At 39.2% G+C, this 22935-nt stretch overlaps 1 protein-coding gene across 5 annotated transcripts in view; it reads right to left on the bottom strand.

Moving 5' to 3' along the window:
• Nol4 (nucleolar protein 4) overlaps positions 1 to 22935 on the bottom strand; it is a 345385-nt gene that overhangs the window by 19002 nt on the left and 303448 nt on the right. For 4 of the 5 annotated variants that reach the window (XM_060377625.1, XM_060377621.1, XM_060377622.1 and 1 more), the window contains one exon: positions 7496 to 7676. In XM_060377625.1, the coding sequence (XP_060233608.1) occupies positions 7496 to 7676 (181 nt within the window). The remainder of the gene's footprint in view (positions 1 to 7495; positions 7677 to 22935) is intronic. The other variant, XM_060377623.1, reaches the window with a different exon arrangement.

Genomic DNA, 22935 nt, shown 5'->3' with positions numbered 1-22935 from the left:
ATTCACACATTTTGAAATATTTCTGGGAAATACTTGAATTAAAATGTTTCTGTTCTTTCAATATTGTAATCTTCAAGGTATGAAGAAAAAGAGGTCAGACATTAAAAGGATATCTTCAGAGCAGTAGGCGTGGCTCATTCAACAAAATGCTTGCCTTACAGCAGGAGGTTCTGTGTTACAGTCCCAGAACTTAACGTGAAAAGCATCAGGTGTGGTAGAATGTGGATACAACCCCAGCACTTGGATAGTAGATACAACTGAGTCCCTGGGGTTTACTAGTCTCCATGCCCACCCTACCTTTTTTTTTTTTTTTTTTTTTTTTTGATGAGTTACAGGTCATTGTGAGAACTCTGATTTAAAATAAATAAATAAAGGTAGATAGACGCTGTGGTTGCTCGAATGAGATGTCCCCATATTCTTGGGCATTTGAAGATTTTGCCCACAGGTGGTGACATTATTGCGTGGACTTAGTAGGTATAATCTAGCTGGAGGCAGTGTGTTCCTGAGGTCAGTTTGCAGTTCCAAGAGCTTTGCACCATTCCTGGTTCACTCTGCCTGCTTCCCACCTGTAGTTTTAAGGCATACTGTTTCAAGTTCCTGCTCCAGCCACCATGTCTACTTGCCACCTTGCTTCCCCATCTCAGGAGTGACTTTTATCCTCCTGGAACTGTAAACCCAAATAAAACCTTCTCCTGTGAGTTGCCTCTGTCACAGTGTTTTACCACAGCAACTGAAAAGTAACTAACACTGAAACGAAAGCATGGCACCTTAGTTTGTCCTTTGTTCTCCATGTCCACTTAAACATCTGTACCAACATACACCAACACAGATACAGCTCATACATAGACATACAAAAAGAAAAGAATAAGACAAAAGATGCTCACAACTTCTACCATTCCTATGCTTAACTGGGATGAGTGACAATGTCCAAAGAGTCTCAGTGTTTCTCTGGTGAAATCTTTTTATATAGGCATTCCTGATTTGTGGATCTATTTAGTATCCACCGAGTGCAAATATGAACTCTATTTACTGACACTGGACATTAGGAAGCCAGGAACAAGTCATCTTTAGTGTCTTCAGACTATGCTTACTCTTTGTGGAAAATGTGTAAAGTATAAATGGTTAAAGACACAGTAAATCTTTATAATACATTGTGGAAGCATACAGGAAGAAACCGAGCTGAGACGTGATTGGAAAAAGTAGCACAGGTGTTTCAAGGAACCTAGCAGGAGGCACAAGTCAGGTACAGGGGAGGATTTTTGTACTCAAGATCAGATAGGCAGTGTCGTATAAGTGGAACGGAAGAAGTCATTTTGCATTATTAACTTAAGGTCTCTTGGGATGGCTAGACCATGTGATCTAGTAAAAAATTAGATATAAAATCTGAGGCTCAGAGGGAAAGATTAGAATATAGACATTTGCAGAAGAAATAGCAACAGTTAATGAGCTTAACCTTGAGCAGTGTGCAGAACAAGACACCACTTAAAGGCAAAATAGAGGGAGAGAGGGGGGAAATTACATTGCAGCATGAAAAAAAAAACATTTAAGTGGAGGACTAAAAAGCAAATTTTGGACAGGCAGGAGACAAAGAATGCTATGAGGACACAAGGTGATATGAATGTCCTGTCACAGGTATCAAGGAAGTGAACGCATCAAAGTTCTGACCGTCAGGGTCTTCAAATATGCCCATGAAATCAAGAAAAATAAAGGGTGAAAGACAGCTTACGTTTGACACTTGCTGAATTAGTGACAAATTAACCTAGCTATTGATACAGCCTGGTAGGGGAGAGCTTGCTTTAGTGGACTAAGGGAAAACAGTTAATGAAGTGGGGAGGAGGTAGACCAATATAAAGGGTCCTTTGAATATGTCCCATAAGAACAACTGTGGGGGTTGATGGGTTACTCAAAAGGCAGCGATGAAGATGGAGCAGCGATTGAGGGAAAGGCCAACCAGGTTGAAACGCACCCCATGGGAGAGAGCCACTCCCGGACACTGTTAATGATACTCTGCTATGAATGCAAGCAGGAGCCTAGCATAACTGTCTTCTGAGAGGCTTCGTCCAGCAGCTGATAGAAACAGATGCTGAGACCACAGCCACAGCTGAGCTGGAGGAGTCTTGTGGAGGAGTGGGAGGAAGGATTGCGAGAGCTGGAGGGATCAAGAACTCCACAAGAAGACCTACAGAGTCAACTACGTTCGGACCAGGGGGGCTCACAGATACTGAAGCACCAAGCAAAGAGCATGCGTGGCTGGGCCTGGGACCCCTACACATATGTAGCAGATGTGCAGCATGGCTAACATGTGGGTCCCCTAACAATGGGAGAAGAGGCTGTCTCTGACTCTGTTACCTGCCTTTGGATCTCTTTCCCCTGGCTGGACTGCCTTGTTTGGCCTCAGGAGAGGATGAGCTTAACCCTGCTAAGATTTGATATGCCAGGGTGGGGTGGTACCCTCAGGATGCCTCCCCTTCTCAAAGGGAGGAGGGATGGGAGAGGGGGTGTGAGGGTGGGTCTGGGTGGAGAGGAGAGTGAGGGCTGTGATCAGGCTGTAAAGTGATTAAATAAGTTAGTGAAAAAAAAAAAGAGAAAAAAAGGTGTGTATGAGAAACTCTAGTTAGGCCTGTTCTAAATTTAATGTCAGGCTTTTATCAAAGAAATATTCAAAGCAGAAATCCCACATATTCATGTTATGACAAAATAAGATGATGAATGCAGAGACTCAGGCAGATTAGAAATCACCATTCAGATGTTAGTTATTAAGTCTCATTATCACCACCATTTCGTCCTGCTAGATTTTGGCCTGTACCCCAGCCTACTTTATATCAGAGTTGAAAAAAAAAAAAAAAAGAGTACGAAAAGTCTGCTCCCCATGGAGAGTGTGGACGGGAAACAGCCAAAAGCAAATGATGCCTTTTGCACATCATTTCAACTTAAGGGGTCAAACGGGGCACTGCAGTGAGCCTCAATAGCTTTCTGTGGATGGTGCAATATGGGCTTCCTGACAGAACGCCCCACCACGTCAGTGGAAGGGGTAATGACAAATGACTGGCTTCTTCCTGCTCCTTCCATTTGGTTAATCTGAACACATTCTCGATACCAATTGTAACTGCTGTCATTTTGATAATACTCCAATTTGAAGATTTGGAGCGTTGGGTGCAGGCCGTTGCCAGCTCTTCACAAATGGTGGGCTGGCTACCGAAGGATTTGAAGGGCACTCTGGCACTGCTCACAGACAGACTCTTTCCTTGCTGTGAAGTCTCCAATGTAGGCCAGATCTCCCAATGGATATTATACTCAAAATGAAACAGGAGTTTGTGAAAGGCTACTGCAACCATTGTAGACCTACACACCGATGAATCAGCTGGGCTCTTCCTGTCTTTTGTTTTTCTTTTGACTCATTTTTTTGTTTTAATTTCTTTTTTAAAAATTTATTTATCACTTTATTAATTACAGTTTATGTTTATTCACTTTGTATTCCAGCTGTAGCCCCTTCCCTCGTCTCCTTCCAATCCCACCCTCCCTCATCTCCTCCATGCCCCTCCACCAGTCCACTGATAGCGGAGGTCCTCCACCCCTTCCATCTGATCCTACTCTATTAGTTCTCTTTTTGCTTCTTGTATTTTTGTTGTTTGTTTGTTTGTTTGTTTTTTGGGCTGGATCAAACCAAGGGAATAATGTATGCTCAACACATGTTTGGCCACTTGCATCTCCAGCCTTCTTTGCTTTTGTATCAGATAAACCACTCATCCCAAGCATCCAAAATACATAAATGACTGTGTCTGTAGCTCTTTAATTTTGTCATTACAAACTCTGATTAATATCAGTTTCAACTAAGCCAGTGATTAGGCACTTAAAATGGAACTGACATTATTCAGAGGAATGGAATCATGCAAAAGATGGAGGTTCTGATTTCTCCTCTATTGAGGAGACTATACCTGAAACACGTAAGCGTTCAATGAGCTAAGCAGTAGAAGAAGGTAGGGTTGAAAGTGTTGACATTTAAACAAAACAAAGACTGTCATTATTTCTATTGGGATTGAGGTCTTCCACGGAGTCCAGAAAAGAGCATTGGGTCTCCTGGAGCTGCCATGACAGGTGGTTGTAAGCTCCCTGAAGTAGGTGCTGGGTCCTCTCAAAGTTCTTACTGCTCTCCACATTTCACAGATGCACATATCCCCAAACCAAAAATTCTCAATCTTCAATTGCTAGAGTAGCCAGCCACTGCCTATTACATTGGCATTTGATTCAATGTTAATTTACTGCTACATCTTTTTTTATCTCTCAAGATTTATGCATATTCATACAGCATCTCTCTCTCTGTAACTCCAAACATGTTATAGAAGAAACAGTAGATAATAAAGTATTAAGCCAACATAATTTACATGTTCACAACTTATGGAGAGAGTCCCCAGGTAAACGAAATCCTGTACCAAATCAATCTAACAGTGTTTCTTTACTTCAAAACAAAAACAAACAAACAACACTGAACAAAACCAAGACAGGTGTAAACAATACCAGTGTTAAAAGAACTCTACATGTTTGAAGAATGAAAAGCTATTCTGATTCCCCTGGCCACCACCAGGTGCTGAAGTCCTTCTACATGGGAACATTTCTCTGGTGTCAGTGTAAAGGGACTGTTTGTCAAGGTTATTTTCTAGCTGTTTTGTTACAGGAGGTCTAGAGACACAGCTCAAAAAAAGTCATCTCATTTTTCAAGTTTTTCAAACCATGGTAGGTTAACCCCACTGTGCTTTCTCAGCAACACACAGGTAGTCTTCTCAGCCTTGGAAGCTGCTCTTCTTTGTGATGACCTTAAGTGACCTTTATCTTATTATACAAAGGTTTAAGGATATAGGAGCTAAATGGTTTCAAATCTACATGTTATTTCCCCCCATAATCCAGCCACTAATTGGCTATGCCTGCTTCTTATTTTATAGCCTTCAAAACCAAAGATGGAGGGGTGGTATACAACATGAAAACTGATGTCCAAGACACTGATGGCAGAGAAGAGAAATGAAGGGATCTTTCAGGCCCAGTCTGTTCCCAGACGTCACTAGGTCTGTCCCTGTCCTCTACTTTGACGCCTTGGCTCACATAAGAGGTTGGCAGGAAGAAATTTCATTTAACAGTCAGTGCCATCCTGGTAGAGAGAGCTTGCTGTTAAGAGTTGCTGTTAAAGGATCTCGCAGCTCCTTTCAGTCTCTATCACTCTACGAAAGTGAAGGCTTTTAGGGGAAAGAGGAGGAGAGAACCAAACAAAGTAGTTCTCAATGTAATATTACCACATTTACATTAAAACCAGGAATTTGTAAAAGTTGCATTCCCACCAATTATGCAGCTGCACACTTGGCTTCTATTCTAGAATTCTGACATGGCTTTTGAACATCAATGACTGAGGAGTGGAAGCCAAAGTGTGTGTGTGTGTGTTGGCACATTCACTGTGGTATATACTTCACAGGATCAATTCAGGAGTTTTCTAGGGGTTTATGACCACACCTGGGAGTCCTAAGTACTCAACTTTAAGGATAAACAAAAAATGACATTAGGGAGGAAAAGCAAGGTGAAAAAAACTCAGGCAGCTTGACTCTGAGGCAGGAGAGTGAGACAATGCTGTTTTTTCTGATAGCAGTTAAAAGAACAGGAAAGAAAATTTACTGGTTGTATGATCTGGTCAGACTTGACTCAATTATTTTATTTGTTTTTTTTTGTTTGTTTGTTTGTTAGTTAGTCTTTATTTGAAAGACAACTTTGCTCTCTCTTTTGAGAATCAGTTGAAATATAAGAAAGGCTTTCCAGTTGCTATTCTATGGTAAATATCAGGACTCAAATTGATGTCTTCTGAAAACAACAGCTACAGCAACATTTTTGGAATACTGTATGAGTTTTCTTGCTTTTCTGTCTTTGTGTATGTTACTTTTTTTCCACCAAGTTCTCTCTATATTTTTAATGCCAACCCCTTATCAGATAAACATCATAATAGAGGACAGAACTTGCAAAGACTAGGAGCACAGTGAGCTGGGCAGAGCCAATGTGCTGTTTTTCTGTCATCCATGTCTTTAGGCTCTTAATTAAAAACATTTTCTTGCTCTATGGTCCCATACAAAAGACTGATGGAGCAAAGATAAATGATTCTGGTTGTGTCAAGTAGAGGTGGCCATCTTGGTTGACAGCTGAGGAGTCAGCCCTGAACACAACATTTCTACCACTGCCATATGTCTTAGGGAACACTGTGACAAAGAGGTGGGAAAACTGAGACTTGAACCTAGACCTTTGTGAATGTTCATCATCATTGTACAAACTGGTTTGCTCTACTTCTTGTTTTTATCATCGTGTTGTATGAAGTACTTTACCCATTTAATTTTAAAGGATGTTTGTATTTACTTTCTCTAATATAAATAAATAATAATTTTCCAATTTGCCAGTTGTCTTTTTACTTACAGGATTTTTTTTTTCATATAAAGAAAGAGAAAGGGGAATGTATAATATAATTTATTTTTACCTGTACTTTAAGAAGGATATAATAAATTAAGAAGGATTTAATTAATTAATTTAATTAAGAAGGCATATAATTAAGAAGGATTTTCCTGGGGCTGGAGAGATAGCTCAGTGGTCACTGACTGCTCTTCCAGAAGACCCAAGCTCAAGTCCCAGCCTTAACATGGCAGCTCACAACTGTATGTAAATTCAGGATCTGACACTTTCACATATACATACATGCAGGCAAAACACCCATGCACATTAAGATGAATAAATTTAAAAATAAAGGTAAAAATACATGCTTTTTAAAAAAAAAGAAAATCGCTAAAGTTAAAAAAATTCTTACAATCTAGGCACAAAAACTTACCTTTATATATACATCTCTTAAGATATAAATGATTCTGTAGCAAGCATTTAAGTCCCTAATTCATTTGAGATGTTTTGAAATATAAATTCCTAAAACATGAGCAAATACAAGCTGGCTCTAGGCATCGCTTTCTGCAGATAGAGCGTTATTGATGCTACCCTATTGCCTGGGGAGGCATGGCGGCTTCATCTGCTGTTTCATTTCATGAGTTTTTAGTGAAAGCAATGTACATTTCATAAATTTTCCATTCCCTCAAATTCTCCAACTCACAAGCTTCTGTGAACATTAAGAAACTAGTGCATCATTTTTGACAAACCATCAACAAATCAATCTTATACAAGAGCCAGAGTGAACCAGTACTTGGAAAAAATTGTTCTTATTCTGCTTGAACATTTTTTCCTAATATAAAATAACAACAACAACAGCAACAACAATCATTCAATTGCATAGCATTGCTGCTGCTCAAAGAGGCTGTGACAACAGAGAGAGACATTCATGCAAAGACACAAATGCTGTGTTTACAAATAGCCTTGTTTTCACCCCACTGTCACCGGCTAGTTTACAACAGTCTATTCATTTTCTTCTTTTATGTTTGGAAAATTTAACAGCCCCAAATGAACACACAAAATACAATCTGTTATAACGACTCACCACTACTAGAAGTGTCATTCAGGTTTAGCAGTCCTCCTCCTAGCCCTCGGTAACTATGGTAACTGTAGGTCCCATTGCCATTGATGTACAGTACCTCCTGGGAGCCTGGAACAGTAGATGTCGAGTAGGTGGCCTGGGCTGCCTCGGGCTTGCACTGTTTGTCAGTGGGAGTGGCCTCGTCCTGCAATGAGACAGTGTTCCATCATTGTGACATCTCTGTGCTACTCCACCTAGCACACTCTCAATGTCAGCCACATGGTTGCACTGGGCAAGGAAGTTCCATACGGTGAACATTCAGCTCATGTCTATATTTTCTCCAGCTTTTCTAAAAGCTAAGAGACAGAGAACACGGCAACAATGTGGGCAGGTTAGGAGCTGTCTCTTACTCCGTTGTCTGCCTTTGGATCCCTTTCCCCTAACTGGACTGCCTTGTCTATTCTCAATAGAAGAAGCTCCCAGTGATACTTCATTTGCCCAGGTGGGTTGATATCCATGAGACATCTCTCCTTCTCCGAGAAGAAAGGGAGAAGGGCATAGGAGGTGAGAGGGAGGGACTGGGAGAAGAAAAGGGAGGGGAGGAAGGTCAGACTGGGATGTAAATTCAATAAATTAATTAATGAAAAAACTATAATAAAAATGGCCATTTCCAACTAAACTAAAATAAGAGGAAGTGTGCTTCCTAAGCACCAAGAGGTAGAAGTCACCTCAAGGCCCATTGAAGAAAGAAACCCTCACGTGTACAATAAAACTGGAGAAGCCTAAGGACACATGGTAAGTGAACAAATGTGCCATAATAAAGCAGATGGCATGGTTTCATTCATAGGAGAGGGCTGAGAAATCCTCTGAGGCACAGGATGGTGAGGAACAGTGTGGTCTCTAGGACTGTGTGGAGTGGGGCTGGGAGAGCTGGGTTTCATTGTGCAGAGTGGGAGCATGGGCCTATCTCATGCAAAACTGGGGAAGTGACTGACTGGGACTGTGGGTGGCTTTTAATGACTAAAAGTAAATTTAAGCAACAAGCTTGGTTACAGTGGAAGATTAAGAGTATTTAGAGAAGTTTGAGCTTTTTATTTTGCTTGTTCACGGTTCCCCTCCTATTTCCATCCTTCCATTTTTTTTTTCTTTTTTACTGTTCCTTTCTTTCTCCCCCTTTCTCCTTTTACTTTATAGTTTAAAAACATCAGCCATTTTTATTGAGCACTAACTCTATGTTAGGCCTGTTGCCTGCATTACAGGAGCATGACAAAAACCTTGGCAAACACCCGGGGCCTTTGTCTTTACATCTGTTTACACATTCACCGAACTCCATGAAACAACCTTTACCCCACTGAAAAATGTTGAAAATGCTGTAAGAGAATAAAGAATTAAGTTTGTAATAAATGCTACATTTTCAATAAAATAGATTGAATTTCTCTTTAGTGTTCTAAAATATATGTGATGTAAATAATCTAAATTTCACTTGCTTTTTACCTTAGTTATATTTTTTCCAACTTTATCCTTTCCTTTACTCTTCCATATTGGAGATGACCTTCCATAAGCAAGATGAGGTCTTTACCATCAAGCCATATCCCTATCATTCTCTCCTTCTCAACAAGAAATACAGCCAGAAATAATTTTTAACAAATTGTTGGAGTGAGTTTTTCATTACCAGGAGTGTTTTGCAAGGCTTCAAATTAGAATAAAGTAGACCTTGTAACTGTCTGATCTTTCCCCAGGTGCTAGAGAAGGAGAAACACGGAATTTTTCACTGTGTTTTTATATTTTTCTATAATTTTTGTATTGTTCCATAGTCCAGGCACGTTTTACATTGGTAGTCTCATCTTGCGCATGATGAAAACTTGGCATGATTCTGCTCTTGTTAGTGTGATGTGCTCAGCTCACATGTGTCTGTGATGTGCTCAGCTATGGAAAAGGGGGCACAGGATCTGTAGCTTTCACCTTTCTTTCCAGTAAGGTTATAAAAGAAAACCTGAAACTTGATGACCTCCTGATCTAAATGGCCCCATAATACTAATGGCTTACTTTCTAAGTAATGATAAGGAGAGAGAGGAAATGAGAAATAAAATGTCCTATAACATGAAATCTGCATTTCGATGTAACTTGTTTACTAAGTATGACTATTTTTTTAAGTAACAGAAATGATGCTTCTGAAATTTGTCTAATGCAAACATGAGCTGATCTAAATTGTTGTACAATTGGACTGTTGGGTTGCAACTTCAAAGCTTGCCACTTGAACCACAGAACTCCCAGGAAGGCATTCTGCCTTTGAATAGTATTCTCCTGGGAACAAGTCCCATCAAGCAAAGACTGAGAAAGAATCAGGATTTGCTGCTGCCAGCTCAGCTCTCGTGACTGTCCAATTGCTAGTTCTGGGTTTTTTAAGTTTCATTATTTTGCCAACGGGAAAAGCACCCAGAGAAGGTGGGTTTCAGACTCCTGTTCTCTGCAGAAGAGAATATAGAGTTATAAGACCTACCTCTGCCGAGACTCTTAAATATATTTCTATGTGATACACAGGCAAATATTATATTAGTTTTGTATTGTGCTTATGATGAATTTGTGTATTCCCCATAGTAAGTGAGCTTAACTAATCTGAGACGCCAAAGATGCTATTTCTGGAAATCTCTTGTGTTCCGACATGTAGGTCATAACAAGAAGGACACAGGTAATTAGGCTGAAGACACTCATGTTCTATACAAGAGTCATTAAAAGATTGATGCCAGCAGAAGACAAACAGCTACCAGGGGGCAATAACCAAGTCAGATCACGGCGTATTTCAGACTTGATTCATCCGTCTCTCCAGGGAAAAAGTCTCCTGTGAAGAAGCACTAACATGTCTGTATGGGGCATACAGGCTCTACCTATATTCCATTTGGAATAAAAAAAAAAAAAAAAAAAAAAGCCTTGAAATCTGAAGCCGAGTGGGCAAATAATGGTAACACTCTTATTTTGTGGGTGGGGACTTTGATCATTTTAGAGTTAGGATTTTTAAAAATACCTTCAGATTTTGGGTATTCAACCAGTAATTCTATGCAAGTATTAAACAAAAATACTGAATACTATAAAGTCAGATAAACTCTGGCCTCAAGCAGTTCAGACTAGAGATAATTCCTCCATACTAACATAGGTGTGGTGTATATTCCCTTAGCTCATTCTTAATACAGCCCACCAAAGGATGAATAGATGGATCAATAATGATTCCACGCTGTGATAGCTAGTGCTTGAATTCCCCAAAGGCCTATGAGTTATAAACTTGGTCCTCATGGTGAGGTTATTGAGAACAGGTGCATCAGGAATGCGTACCTAGTGAAAGGTTCTAAAGTCTCACCCACCAGGGACAGACAGATATCCACAGGACTGTGCAGGTGGATCAGGGATGTCTAACTAGTGAAAGGTTCTAAAGTCTCATCCACCGGGGACAGACAGATGCCCACAGGACTGTGAGATCCCAGCCACCCTGGGTACTCTTTTAAGTCATAGTTCAGTGTTTACATGGTTTTGCTCTGGCCTGTTCTCTCAGCCCTTGCAACCCAGAGAATCCCATCTCGGACCCAAAGCAACATAAGCATTTGATCCGATGCTGCCATCTCCCCAAGTGTGAGGTAAATAAACTTATGGTTACTTCAGTTGTTTTGGTAGAGTAATGCAGACCTAGTAAAACACTCTGCTTCACTTTTCACGTATACACCATTTTCTATAGAGGTATTATATTTTTTAACTGGTCTCTATGGACTCTGTATGGCTTTTAGGGAAACCATCTGAGAGCCTCCCTTAGGTTATGAGTTATGGGATACTGACATGTGCCACATTGCGTCTGTCTTTTCTCTATAGCCAGATTAGCAGCCCTGCTTTATTTCACTCTGAGCTCACCAGATGACTGCATCAAAGAGTTATGGAAACGACACGGCTTCAAGACATTCTTCCTGCAAAGATGCACCTACTGAAATATCAAAGGAATGTTCTCTCTTCTGGGGGAACTTGTGACGGACTAGCCACAGGTCTACCACTCAAACTGTGCAAATAATCCAGCCTTCTAGTTTCCGGGAAGCGACAGCTCTTCTGAGATACTCATGCCCTATTTGAAAGTGACAGGCACTCTCACAGAAGAGCACCCTCTTATGTAAAAGGGGACATTATTACTGCAGTGCTTTCCCATGCATTCTTTGCATGGTGGAATTAATTAATATTATTAAGTGTGCTATTTTAAAATTTGACTCCTTCTTTATTAACCATGTTTCCAAACTGCTGTAGCTGTGCTCAAAAGGAAGATAATTAATTCCATTAATAATCAAAGCCAACATTGTAGGGGTTATTTGTATTCAAACACAGATTTACATTATTATTGTTTTGGCAGTCCACTCTATACATAGAGAAATAAAACATATAAAACTGCCAATAAAATATGTTCTGCAGTGTCTTTTGGACAAAAGTTTAATGAGTGTTAATTCATGTGTTTTGTCTTGAGTGGTAATCATTTTCAAGGAGCGATGATTTTAATGACATTAAGAGATACACTTGCCCAGAAGTCACATTTTAGGCTGGTCATCTACTTCCAGTAATTAATATTCTAATAACGAGTGCTCAGCACTTTCGTAACCACCAGTTCACCCCAGCAGTGCCTATGAAGGTTGTTTTCAAAAGAACGCCATACCAATATTTGCTGCAGAGCTTCAAAGCTACACAATGAAGTACATTTAGTTAATTAACAAGAAAATTATTCTTTTTTTTTACTAGAAATATTTCCAGATTTATATTGAATTAAAATGATGATCAAACATTGAATGACCACAAGCAATGGACTAGATAGTACACATACACAAACATACACACACAGAATGACACACCCACACCCCAGTACATACCATTACATAGATATACACACACCATCACACACATATACATACCTCCCCCACATGCACACCATCACACACACACATAATTTCTTTGAGTATTCAACAGATTAAAGAAGCATTTTTGTTTGTTCTTATAAATAGACTCTGGTCCATCTATTTATACCTCCTACCTATCTTCCAGATGAATATACATTTGAATTTCATGTGTAAAACATGCTTGTAAGAGGGTGGGCATTTGCTTTTACCTGGAGGGAAAGATTGGGGTGGATTAGGGGAGGGGGCTTTACTTCCAGCTGTCTGACACATGTCCTTTGAATTCCTCTCTGTTTCACCTCCAGAAACTGGCCAGAGTCACACTGAAGTCTGCTGTTGTTGGTTCCCTGATGGACTACACAGATAGAGGCCTTCCCCTCAAGCACATAAGGAAATTTTCACTCAATACCTTTCACAGTTAAATTTTCTCTCTAACTGAAAGTTAACTGATTCCCCTTAAGGGTCCAACAAGAAGTTTTTACAAATATGGACTTGCAAAGGTTAACATTAGATTGACTTCCTCTCTCAAGACTTGAGGAGTTTTGTTTTTAGACTTTATGTCATCAACATTTAATTACACATTCTTTATTTTCGTGTTACTTTGTCTGTTAAAGAGGAGCAAAAAACCAGGTGGATTGTGGTGGACTGAGCAGCATTCTTCTCTAGTCTGTGCTTGCTTCTCACCATTATTTTTATAGCACTATGGTGTTTAAAAAAACGTGTTCCTAGAACATGCAACTGCAGGGTGTGTGTAATGAGCAGGGCATTATTGATTCACCTTTTCCCCAGGCGAAGAACCTTAAGCCACAAATGATCTGTTTGCTACAGAACAGTAAGCATGTAGACAAAATCCAGGTTTCTATTTGCCCCAATTTTCTGTATGCTGTTTGTAGATTTCTGCTGTCCCTACATGTTCTTTGCCGTTTATGCGATAGAACATTTTTATTTAAGATACATAGTTTTAAATTCCTCCCTTGCTTTAGGAGTACAAATGGGGCTAGCAAGTTCAATTCAGTCCATGCACAAACCACTGCAAACATCTTTACGCTCTAAAAGCTTCTCTCCCTCATTTGAGAGCATTCCAGGAATAAGTACATCACTGAGAGTTCCCAGGGACATTGAGGAAAAATCAGAGAGAATCAGAGACCTATTAAAAATGCTCTTCAACCAACAAGCAACCATCTGCCTTGTAAGTGCCTATTATGTGGGGTAATGGAAACACATGCTTGATACCACCAACTATGTCCGTCCTTACAGATTTGCACCCTCGCTCCTGTATGCCAACACTCAGAAATTGATTTATTGCATGCGCTTAGGGGGGTTACATATTATTTTCTTCATTTGAGGGCTATAAATGGTTGGGATGCCAAGTTTGCAAAAAACTCTCCCCAACCAATACAGACAGATACTACTGAAAGCCACATATTGATTGATTCCAGATCGTGTAATGTTAAGCTCTGATTATATTTATTTCTGATTTAAAAAATCAAATGCTTAGGAAGAAAGCTACTTCCAGTGATTCACCAAAACCTTTGAGGTTTTTTTTTCTGACATGTTCTTTCTAAAGGTATTTAAACATACCAACATGTATGTTGGTATGTTTAATGTCTCATGTATAAGTTCTGTCTCATGTATAAGTGGAAACTAATAAAGCTGCAGTGATAGACTGGAAGTAGCATCATGGTCATAGAAGGTATGTGAGGGCTGAGGAGGGAAGGAATAGGGACCTGTCAATCAAAGAGTACAAAATTTCAAGGAGGAGGAGTTGGTTTTTAGATACATCTTACATCACATCATGGTGATGATACAAAAGCCCAGATGATTTACTCTCACAGACCACCTAAATTACTGATTTTTTCCAAAATTTGCCTGCAAATCATCTTCAAAAGAGATAACCCAAAGGACAGACAACACAGAGACTGGACAGGCAACACAGACACAAAAAGACACAGCTAGCTTTCCCAGGACTTGGCCAATATCTCAAATTTTCATAAGGTACCCAAAAGATATATTTGACTATGTGACTTCCCCACTCCCAAAAGCTGGGGAGGATGTTTTTGATGTTTTTGATCATTTAATGTGTTATTTTACCTTGCTAAGGATTCATGTATATTAATAGAAATTTAAGATTACTTTGTATTGTATATTGATAGAACTTTAAGGTTATTTTATATTGTTTATTGATGGAAATTTAAATTTATTTTGTGTAAATTTAAGTTATTTTGTATTGTATGTTGATAGAAATTTAAGGTTATTTTGTATAATTGTTATATTGATAGAAATTTAAGGTTATTTTGTGTAACTGGAAATTTAAAAGCTACTTTGATTAATTATTGTATATTGATGGAAATTTAATGTTATTTTGTGTGACTATTGTTTGATGTAAAATAAAGTTCTAGTTTTATGGTGGCACAATTATTCTTATTGTGTAGATTGTTAGTGCTAAATAAAAAAAAGCAACTTAAAAAAACCAGAAAGGGGCTATGAAGTAGAAATTTCTGGATTCTTTGAAGACTCATTTGTCATGTTATTTTTTTTCTGCAAGCTAACACAACACTTGTTGTGTTGATTCATGTTGCTGCTTGCTGTTGGCCTTTGGACTGGACTGCTGGTATCCTGACCACTGAATCTGGTGATCTCCTAAAGACCTATCAACCCTGATTAGCAGGAAGTAGAGAAAAGAGGTCTACAGCCCCTTTTCCTACTAATCTCCTATCTGAGGTCTGGAGGTTGGAAAGGAGGTAAAAGTTTTTCAGAACCCTACATAAAGTAGGTATGGAGAAAAATCTAAACCTACAGACAGCGGATGAATTTTATATTTCAAAGTCATTAAATTTCAAGTACCTCATCATGATAAATGATAAGAAAGTGAGGCAACGGCTACGTCCATTAGCTTAACTGAATAATTTTGCACTGCAAAGGTATAAAGAACTTCAACTTGTGTTCTCTGAATGTGTATAACTATTATTTCCTGAATAAAGATGCCTGATAACACAGGGTCAGATGAAAGGGGAGGAGGTCCTCCCCTATCAATGGACTTGGAAAGGAGCAGGGAGGAGATGAGGGAGGGAGGGAGGGCTTGGGAGGGAATGAGGAAGTGGGACACAGCTGGGACACAGAGTTAATAAAATGTAACTAATAATAAAAAAAATTTAAAAAGTACAAAAAAGTAAAAATAAAGGTTCCTTGTTGATAGCCATTCTGACTGGGTTGGGATGGAACACTGGAGAAATTTAACTTCCATTTCCTTAATATCCAAGGATGCTGAACAATTTTAAGGTGTTTATCAGGCACTGTATTTCCTTTTTTGAAAACTATTTTGTTATTGGTCAATATCTCGAATGGTATTTTTGCATTTTAGTTTTTTTTCATTTACTTACATATTCTAGATATTAATCCTCATGAACATAGAAAAGGAAGTGCTCAGGACAGAATAATACAGCTGGGGAATGGTCAAGGAGACGGGGAGAAGAGAGAAGGAGGTATATCCAAACTAAGCATGCACAAATACAGCATGTGGAAGCTCGTTATTTTGTATGCTCATTAAAATTGTATAGTCTCTAACTTGTAGCTAATGTAATTAAGAACAGATTCTGCTTCTTATATAAATGATATGTTTATAGAAAATAAAAAAAAACCCACAAGAACCAAAAATGCAAAATAATAGCATTTTTGACGTGTGTGTCTATGCATATAAAGCAAAGATTTAAGACTCATTGATTTCAAAAATACAAAATAAATACAGTGGTTGAAACATCAACCAAATTATAGTGGATACGTGACACTCGGAAGAAACCAGCAATGCAGTAACCAACAGTTACCGCAGTAAGCATCTCTGCCATGCACATGAGGTCTGATTGTTAACAGTTTTCAACTTCAGTGTTACAATTTTGCCTTTTAATGATTGATCAAGATTTCCTGTGTTTAAATGAATAAATCTTTTCCCATGGATTAGCTCTTCTTATTTTGACAAAGGTCAATATTTTAAGACAATTCCTTTGAGACTGTCACAGTGGGTATTTTAACATTAATCTTCAGTATACATTAGAGATAAAAAGGTGATTTCTCCTAAATAATAGACTATGTTTTTCTTCTTCTTTATTAGAATGTACATTATCAAGGTCTCAACATATCTATGAAGTCATCATTCTATCGAAAGTTTGACTCTATTCACTGAAAAGTACTTTTTAGGCCAGTGCGGATGGTTCTTGAGGTAAAGGTGTTTCTCAGATACGACTCATCTATCATCGAAGTCACATGGTGTGGCATTGGGAATTCTTACTACTGAAAGGAAAATAAACTCATTTGGGGAATAGAAATTTGGAAAATACAAACCCCAGAGATGGTTAAAAAAATGTTCATGTCTTTGTTTTTTTGTTTTTTTTTTTTTCCTGAAAAGGTAGGAAATCCTGACTAATGATGTTATTTGAGCTCTGAGACTGTGAAGTAATCATTGATAGTTTCAAAATTAGAGACAGGTGTGCCAGCATGGTTGAGTAAGCAGAATGGAAAACAATCGCCTCCTGATGTTGCTCTACATAATTGATCCTTTCACAGCTCCCTTTGATGAGCATGCTGTTCAATCACACAGTAAACACATTTCCATGGGGACTGCGTAGTGCGAAAGAGCCATGTAACTGAGATCTTAATTTCCACACATTAGAAAAAAGCTTATAGATTATTATAATTTAAACTGGGTGTAAAAATCACCCATCCATTTTTTTTGGTACATGAAGTATATTAATTATGAAGCAGTCAAACTAAGGTAATTAGAAAGCCATCAATATGGCAGAGCCCGAATCACTGAGGGATAATAAGTTTTATACTAATGTGAAATTAAAATTTAAAAGGAACATGCATGAGAAGCAACAGAATGATCTATAAATAAATAAATGGTGATGGATTTAAAACACACTATTAAAGTCTGATTGTGTATTAGGCAGAGTCTCAGACCTGTGCTCCTTGCTATGTGCCTACTTTAATAGCATTGTTTCCTCTGCATATTTCCTGGTTACGTGAAGTGTCTGACTTAGCACATTGGCTATGAATGTAGAACGTTATAGATTTCAATATCGTAGTTAGAAGACAAATGTTACTAGCATCATATTGCTTCATGTGTAAGATGCACAGTTAATAGTTTTATTTCTATTTGCAACAAAGCCACTTGCCAAAAAGTTTGTAATTTGTAGGAATTCTATGCTATAATTTATATATACATATATATGAAACCAATAAATGTTCATAAACTACTTGAATTTCATAAGCAGTAGTTCTCTCTCCCTTCAGATTTTGGATCATATTACTTCAAGTTGCTGAGAATAATAATTAACTCCTTTCCTTCCATTTTGATTCTCTGGAAGTCTGCAGTCTGTATTATTCCCTGACAAAGTTGAATCTGTGCTTTAGTCAGCAGCTAATGATTTTATAGCAAGGATCTCTAAATCTAAATCCACGATAGAGACCTTTGCTCAGGCTCACATTTTGAACTTCCTAGCTACCCCAAGCCCCATGAATACCTACCGCACAGTATGTCTAAGGTTGTGCTTGTCTTCTTTTTACTCTCTCAGGTTTCTAGATGTAATTTGCTCTGCCTTCTCAATTCTTTCACTCAACTAACAACACCTAGATCTCTATCCTGACTTCTGCTCCAGAGGTCCATGTCCCATCCATTAAAAAAAATCTATCTATAATCCAGGATATTTTCTGATGATATAATTATTTGTAAGTAAACAATGTTTTCTGAAGGCCTTCTAGTTTCCAGGCTAAGAACTCAGCTACATGCTGTGTGTCTGTCAACCAGAAGTTAAAACTGACAGGCTCCTACCCTCATGAGACTTATGGAGCAAGAAATGAAATATATAAAGTACAGAAATTACTTCAGACAGTGATAACCTCTGATAAAATAAAACTGGACAAAGTGACAAAGCAATTGGAAATGAGTGTCCAAGGGAGAATTTATTTCTAAGAATTGAACATGAATCAAAAAACTAAAAAAAAAAAATAAAAAAGGAATCATAAATTTGTTTGAAGTCATAAAGGAGGGCCATTTGCATGCATGTGAATGTGTAGGCTTAGATTTTTCAAACACCTACTTTATTTAAGGTTCTTAATCACCTCTACCTCCCTTCCAACCTCTTGACCTTCGGTAGGAGATTAGTGGGGAAGGGGGCTAAAGATTTCTTTGAACTACTTCCTGCCGATTAGGATCATTGGCTTCTTTGGGTATGTACCAATTTCACTCATCAGGATACCAGCTGTCCAGTCAAACAGCAAAGCAGGAAACCACCAAACAGCAAGTAAGAGCAGCAGTGATACCAGTCAGCTATAGTGGCCAGACTCGGCCCAAACAGCACGAGTCTGCCAAAGTGGCAAATCTCCACCAACCCAGGAAAAGTCCTCTGGAGCATTTCTTTCTGTGAAAACCAGCAAAGCGATACAAACCACTGCAAAATGTAGAGATGCAAACAGCACTGTCTCATGATCTGTGGGCTCCTACTTATCCCTTCTCGGAGTCCACAGGAGGATGTTTTCCAGCTCACAAAAACCATTCCCTTCACACAAGGTATTTTCCAGCCGACAAACATCACCTGACATTTCACGGGGGCTGTTTTCCACGGGTTGGGGTTAAGGGGAGGAACATTCGCACATTCCACACTTGGGACCAAAACAGAAAAGCATATTCACATGACACAACTGAGCTTCCAAAAAAAACTAGAAACTTTCACTTCATGAGTGTGGTCTTCACACATGTGTGTAGACCATTTGCTGTGCCCAAACTGCCCAGAAATATAGTCTACAGCTGACAGAAAACCTTTATGTACAAAAACCTCTGAGTGTACTTTCCATGCTTGTGTAATTCATATAAGGATAGAATTTAGAATTGAATTTCCTTGCAACAAAATTTTCTGATACAATCAGCTTTGCTCGGCATTAAATTGTCCTATCCAGATGAACCCTGTGATGTTTTGTTCTGGTCACATAAGCAGTATAAACCTGCCTGATCGGCTCAATGTGTGACACCAATGTAAGTGCTGAAGAGTGGAGTGGTCAGAAGTTCTCATGCCTGAGGTACCTCCTCACTGCTGTCTGCTCTTGCCAATCTGTGGGCTGGCAGTTGCTGTGTTCCTCCAGAAACTAGGCTGGATTCTGTCTGAAAGACCCTCCCAAGGCCTCTTTTCCTTTCGGTTGCCCTGGCCTGGTGCTTTTTGTGGCAATGGCCTCTCATTCGCTAGCTGTGCTGGCGTTACCACATCTTCCTGATTGTGTAACTCACCTACACCTGTGCACACAGCCTCCTCCTGAAGCACACCTTGGTTATTTATTTTGAAGATGTCTTTCAAGGTCTTGGAAAAACAGCGTTTCTTTTTTTCTTTTCTGGTTTTTAACTGCCAAGCCAGCCATTAAGCAATGAAGTCATGTTTATTCTAAGTTTGTATTCCTTAGATACCAACGTGTGTGTGTGTGTGTGTGATGTTGTTTGTACAGAATCACCAAATCCTTCTAAATTCTAATGAGAATAAAGACCCTGTGATAATTTTCTTCATTGTTGTGTCTACCACGTGTGACAATTAAATGTCTTCCCTAAATGTGACTTTCCTGGAGACCTCTTAGTCCAGCCTGGAGGGGCCATCCTTCAGGCTTGCCACACAGTTGTGTTTTTACTTTCCTTATGTCCTGTATGTCTCTTTTGGAATACAATTGGCTGGATATCCACTTTTCTTTGAATTTTGAAGGCATTTATCATATATAGATAATATTTTGGGCAGAGGCACAAAGAAGAGATTTAAATTTCCATGTCCAAAGAAATCAACTTTTTAAACCCTGATTCCTGCATCAGTTTACAGAAGTGGGGGATCTTTTAAAATTTTTTTTTTTATTATTAGTTACATTTTATTAACTCTGTATCCCAGCTGTATCCTTTCCCTCATTTCCTCCCAAACCCTCCCTCCCTCCCTCATCTCCTCCCTGACCCTTTCCAAGTCCACTGATTGAGGAGGATCTCCTCCCCTTTCATCTGACCCTGTTTTATCAGGTATCTTCAGGACTGGCTGCAAAGTCCTTCTCTGTGGCCTAGCAGGACTGCTCCTCCCTTGGGGAGTAGGGAGGTCAAAGAATCTGCCATTCAGTTCCTGTCAGAAATAGTCCCTGTTCCCCTTGAAGTAGGGGATCTTTATAATAACATACTATCATTTGTTCAGAATTGGGAAAGAAGCATTATGTATATTCTTTAATTTGACATTTTGAATGTTTTTTGCATGATGGACTGCATATACCATCCAAAAATATCTATGTATGGTAGAAAAAGGTGAAAACTAAAATTAAAAAAAAAAATCATGATTTCACTGTATATCTCAGTGGCAATGTACTTAAGTCACTGAAGTTTACAAACGGACCTTCTAACACTGCCTAAAACTGTTAAACAAGAACTGCTTATGGAAAATTTATTTCACGTTCTCTATGGAAGAACCTTTAAAGGTGGATCATAGTGACTTTCTAGACACAGAACAAATTCCTGGGCAAAGCAAAGATGGGAAGACTTCCATCTAATGGGGTGGCAGAGCCAAAGATGAAGGACTTGACTGATGTCATGGAAGGATGGCTCTTTGGATGTTGGGTGGCAGGTCTGATCAATGAACACCTTGGTATGTAGACTAACAAGACAGAGATAAGTTAACAGAGCACTAACTAGTTAGCAGTTATAAACAAAATCACTGAAGCAAAGAAGAAAAGGGAAGACAGAGCAACATGTAAAGCCGAGAGAAGGTGTGACAATTTCATCACATTATGATGTTTTTAACACCAATTTTAAGGTTTCATTGAGTCCGCCATTTTTATAACATTGCAATTGAACCTAAAGGTCTGCACATGTTGGACAATCACTCTACAATGTGCAACTGAGCTATATCTTCACACACACCCCCTTTTCAACTTTGGGAGAAGGGTTGAGACTCCTTTGGGGGTTGCGGCATACCAGACATCCTGCATGCTAGATATTTACAGTTCCAGATAGAAAAAAAAAATCATAGTTATGAAGTAGCAACAAGATAAGTTTGTGATTAGGGGGTCACCCCAACTTGAAACTGTATTACAGCGTCACAGCATTAGGAAGGCTGAGAAACATTGGCAATGGGGAAGAGAAGGGCTATCAGATAATGTTTATCAAGCCCTTACCACCCATCTGACGTGCTTGTTAGCTTAATCACACAATGCTCCTGTGAATTAATTAAGCTATGGCTTAACGAGAGGTGAAAAAGGCTTCAGGGACTTGTTTTTCTGTGAGTTCAGGTTCTAACCTCCAGTCATGGAACCCTTGCTCCGAAGAGAGAACCTTAAACTTAGGGTCCTCTTATTCCATCACTACAAGAGAGATAAGACCCAGCCTTCCAGCTGAGAAACACCAAGCCATACTTATGAGATTTCCAAAGCATTCAATGAAGTCAAAAGGACAGGGGGTATTTGATTAAAAGGAGAAAGCAAACAATGATGTTTGTTCGTTCGTCCTCCTTACATTTATTCAGTTCCACTATGTGCTTGGTAGAGTTCCAGAGTCTTGGCCAAATACCATCAAAGCTCCCTGCTCTCAAAGGCTTGTTTAATGAGGAATAAACCTGACCAATGCAAAGCAAATAATTAAAATGGGCACTTTCTATAATAGTGACTAGCAGCAGTATAAATGACAAACAGCACTAACTTTATGGTACAGAATACTGAGGAGAAGACTGTGGAATTTGAAATGTGGTGGCCAGAAGCAGTTTATCAGGAGACACATAGAAAGCAGAACTTAGAGTAAACATTGGGAAAATCAGGGCTGTCAGTCACACAGGCCTATGCTCTTCACAGAAGGAAGTGAATGATGCCTGCTCATCTGGAGTGCCAGGGTGATGTGGTCAAAAGGTCTGGTGATCCTTTGCTAGTCTATTAGGAATCAGCCTCTACCTGGATCCCAGCTGTATTCTGAGCATTGTTTAGGACCTAATCCTGAGCTTTGTCTCTCAGTGGATAGAACACAGCCCTATGAAATAGCCCCCACATACCTTTGCCTCTCCACCAACTTATCTTTATGCTTATCACAGATCCTTCCTCTAGGCCCTAGCTCAGAGCTCTGTTTATCAGCCAATGGAATTTATTCTTATTGTAAAGGTCGTAGTGACTTTGCCACTTTGCAAAGGAATTTAGCTGTTTCCAGCCCTGAAGCTTTGTTATGAGAATTGTCCTTCGAACCCTTTTCCTCCATCGTTTTACCACGTTTAAATGTGTAAGAAAAATAATCCTTGAGGTCAGTCCCAGGAAGGCATGACCTAGTGCCTGCAAAGATGGTCTCTTTCACGGTTTCACTCTTTACCTTTCCTGAATCATCTCCAAGCTGGCTGTGAGACTTGTTGGGGTTCCCAGCAGATAGTGGGATTGGTGGGTTTGGGGATAGAGCTTAAGAAGGAACACAAAGTACAGAGATCATGAGATGGAACCATATGAACATGTGGAAAGAAGGGACAGTTACAGACTGCATTGGGTTTATGTCTTCATATTTGCTTGGAATACACTAAATGCATTACA

The sequence above is a fragment of the Meriones unguiculatus genome, chromosome 2 (assembly GCF_030254825.1).
Source record: "Meriones unguiculatus strain TT.TT164.6M chromosome 2, Bangor_MerUng_6.1, whole genome shotgun sequence".
NCBI lineage: Eukaryota > Metazoa > Chordata > Mammalia > Rodentia > Muridae > Meriones > Meriones unguiculatus.
The sequence above is the reverse complement of the archived record's forward strand: the minus strand, read 5'-3'. Positions and strand labels throughout refer to the sequence as shown.